The following is a 2,635-nucleotide window of genomic DNA, read 5'->3' as shown; positions in this document are numbered from 1 at the left end:
AAAAAAAAAAAAAAAAGGGCCACAGCTTGGGGCTCCTACCCTGCCGAGGTCTGTGGGGCACGCATGTCCCAGCCTGCCCTGAAATTCCAATTTCTGCTGTTCCCCCAGTGAACCCAGAGCTTGCTGCAGGGCAGAGCTTGGAGCTGGGTGCCAGGTATGGAGGGAAGCACAGAGGGGTGCAGCACCCGGGGCCGCCGAGGGCTAGGTGGGGATGTTCCAGGCGGCCTGTGGGCAGAGCCTCAACTTGCAGGGCATGTTGGGAGGTGGGATTCAAGTTTTGATACATTCTTTTTATTTAAGTGGAGAATTCCTTAAAGGGAACCGTACCAACACGGAAAGGATACTTGCTGTGATATCAACCACTGAAAGAGAAAGAAAAAAAGATTAATTCTCAGGTAAACACTGGTACCCGGTTACTGGCTCGCTTTGGGGTTTCCACAGTTTGTCCTGAGAATGGAGGCTGCCAGGTGTCCAGGTAACAAGAAGGCGGCCTGCTCGAGCTGAGAGGGTGGGCTCACTCCCCTCCAACCCAGCCAGGTAAATGGAAGCTATAGAGCCCCAGTGAGTGCCTGGGGACGGGGGGGGGGGGACCATGCCCTTCTGACATCAGAGGAGGGGCTGGCACTTGGAGTCAGACCCCACAGGCCCATGGGTGGCAGCTGCTTCAGAAAGGAAAAGAGCTCAGAGGTGATCTGTCCCCAGCAAGGCCCCCATGTGTCACGCGGAAGTAGGGCCAGCCGTCAGATGTCAGGCAGAAAGGAAGGACATTCAGCAAAGCATAACATGAGAAATCAGTTATAACTGGGGAATGGGTCTGTGGGGGCAAGGTCAGTAAGGCATCTGAAAGATGTTCGGCTATGAGCAAAGTCAGCCTCTCAGAGGAGAGGGAGCGGGGCTCTAGGAAGGACCCGCAGGGGCAGAGCTGCAGGATGGCACGGAAGATGCACACCAGGAAGGCAATTCAGACAACAGGCTCCAACTCAGGGATAGCTATGCCCTAAAGTTCCACTTTCCAACAGGTTCCCGGGCTAGTCCAGGCCACTGACCACAGTCCATCAGATCACCCAGTGTCCCAAGCACACAAGCCTAACGCCATCCCCACTGACCTGCATGTGCCACACACATTCAGAGCAATCCACGCCTGACAAGAGCCTTGATGGTTGCTGGAAAGTGGATCCAGAGCAGAGCAGAGACCGTAACTTACCATGTGCTGTGGGAGGACCACATGGGGTGGGGCAGCACGTGGGGCAAAGTATGGAAAGTGAGGGGCCAGTTCTCCAGGCAAAGAGGGAGCACATGGTGCTCCAGGCACTGAAGAGCCCACGAAAAAGGCACACAGGGCCAGGGAGGTGAGGCTGAAGCCTGATGGCCTCTGCCACTCACACGGCAATGGCGGCCACTCCTGGCTGAGGGTCAGAATGCCCTGAAGTCACCCCTGGAGACGGAGTCAGTCAGGGGTAGAATATGAAAGCACCTGCCCAGATGGGAGTTTTCAGACCATCCTGGATGCAGCAGAGAGAATGCATGAAGGGAGGGCGGAGGAGCCAGTGAGGCCTGGAGACAATGAGCCAGTGAGGCTCCAACTCAAAGTTGGAAAAATGGCCAATCACACAGAAGAGAGGGGACACTGGAGGGGACTATGACAGAGGAGTTGTGCTAGAGCTGGGCTGAGGTCTCCCCAAACCCTGAAATTTGGCATTTCTGTGATTTGGGCACCATGGAGGCCAGCAAGGGGAAGCTCTTTGGACAGTCCAGGGTGGACAGAGAGCACTGCCAGCAACAAGCAGCAAACCCAGCCTGGGTGAGCAAGGGGCAAACCTGGTGCCCGCAGCTGAGCCTGGCACCTGTGACAAAGCCAGTCCCATTTCTGTGTGTCACTGCAACCCAGCAGAGGTAAGCAAGGCGACCAGGCAACAGCCAGTGAATCCCCCTGGCTCTCTTTGGGTGGAGAAGCTTTCCTTTCCAGCCTATGGCCATGGGATGCTGTCCCCAGCACTGATGACAACCCACACAGGCACTGCATGGCCATGGCAAGTGGACTTCAAAGGGCCATGTCCAGTCACTTCATGCCTTCTACACCCCCTTCTACAAAGCTTTGGCCTAAGCCACCGAGCTCAGGCCTGCGTGGATCCATCAATGTCAGCTTTTTGACAGAGTCTCACTGTGTTGTCGAGGCTGGAGTGCAGCAGCATGATCAAAGGTTAGGTACCCTAGCCTTGACCTCCTGCGCTCAAGTGATCCTCCCACCTCAGCCTCCTGAGTAGCTGGGATTGCTGGTGCACACCACCATATCTGGCTAATTTTTTTTTTTAAATTGCATTTTAGGTTTTGGGGTACATGTGAAGAAAATGCAAGATTGTTGCATAGGTATACTGGCTAATTTTTTCTAGCTTTTTTTAGGGGGATGGGGTCTGGCTATGCTGCCCAGGCTGGTCTTGAGTTCCTAGGTTCGAGCAATTCTCCTGCCTTGGACTTCAAAGGTGCTGGGATTATGGGCGTGAGACACTGTGCCTGTCCAGCAACAGCTTTGCGCCCCTTCTCCTTTTGTGGCTATTATGTGGCTAATATCAATTTACTCAGCACACAGTCAGACTGAACCTCATCTCCCCTGACCCCACGGACATTTTTTTTTTTT

General features: G+C 54.4%; 1 protein-coding gene across 3 annotated transcripts in view; it reads right to left on the bottom strand.

Moving 5' to 3' along the window:
* Positions 1–2,635, bottom strand: part of MAU2 (MAU2 sister chromatid cohesion factor) — a 33,444-nt gene that overhangs the window by 21,908 nt on the left and 8,901 nt on the right. For all 3 annotated transcript variants that reach the window (XM_017501367.2, XM_017501368.2, XM_037728799.1), the window contains exon 2: positions 345–362. In XM_017501367.2, the coding sequence (XP_017356856.1) occupies positions 345–362 (18 nt within the window). The remainder of the gene's footprint in view (positions 1–344; positions 363–2,635) is intronic.

This window comes from Cebus imitator, unplaced genomic scaffold (assembly GCF_001604975.1).
Source record: "Cebus imitator isolate Cc_AM_T3 unplaced genomic scaffold, Cebus_imitator-1.0 Scaffold280, whole genome shotgun sequence".
NCBI lineage: Eukaryota > Metazoa > Chordata > Mammalia > Primates > Cebidae > Cebus > Cebus imitator.
The sequence above is the reverse complement of the archived record's forward strand: the minus strand, read 5'-3'. Positions and strand labels throughout refer to the sequence as shown.